The 493-nt window shown below is 59.2% G+C and overlaps 1 protein-coding gene across 1 annotated transcript in view; it reads right to left on the reverse strand.

The window, feature by feature from the left end:
• The window catches only part of CD300LF (CD300 molecule like family member f), an 8,610-nt gene extending 8,146 nt beyond the window's left edge, over nucleotides 1–464 (reverse strand). Inside the window, exons 1-2 of the mRNA XM_017811910.1 lie at nucleotides 362–464; nucleotides 44–247 (exon numbers count right to left, since the gene is read on the reverse strand). Coding sequence (XP_017667399.1) covers nucleotides 44–247; nucleotides 362–401 — 244 coding nt within the window. The 5' untranslated portion in view covers nucleotides 402–464. The remainder of the gene's footprint in view (nucleotides 1–43; nucleotides 248–361) is intronic.
• Between the last annotated feature and the right edge of the window lie 29 nt (nucleotides 465–493).

Consider the following 493-nt stretch of genomic DNA (forward strand, 5'->3'; position numbering starts at 1 on the left):
GTCAGATCCTCCACAGTCACTGTGAACACCAGGTGTGTGCGGTTATCCCGGATGGAGAATCGGCCCTTCCGCACCACGGGCTGTGACTCCGAAGTGATGACGATGTCCTCAGCACAGTGATAAAATGTTCCCGGGTTGCACCAGAACTTTGGGTTCGTCTCCTGGCCGGGCCAGTACTTGCAGGTGACCGAGAGGGACTCCCCCACGAATCCCCGCACAGTTCTGCGCCAGCCCATCACCCCATAGCCTGTGGAGACAAACAGAGCCATGGGAGTGCTGCCACCGCACCGACACCTCCCACCCCATCCCCATCAGATGATCCAGTGTTAGTCTCTGGCCCCAAGGATCCCCTCAGCCCTACCTGGCAGCAGCAGCCAGACAAGCAACAGCAGGAGCCACATGGACAGGGTAGCCTGAGCCACAGCTGGGGCAGCCCTACTGCTCCTTCTATGTTGTGTCTCTAGGGCTTCACTTCCTCTTCTGCCTGGGATAC

The sequence above is a fragment of the Lepidothrix coronata genome, unplaced genomic scaffold, assembly GCF_001604755.1.
Source record: "Lepidothrix coronata isolate B3197 unplaced genomic scaffold, Lepidothrix_coronata-1.0 Scaffold34, whole genome shotgun sequence".
Lineage (NCBI taxonomy): Eukaryota > Metazoa > Chordata > Aves > Passeriformes > Pipridae > Lepidothrix > Lepidothrix coronata.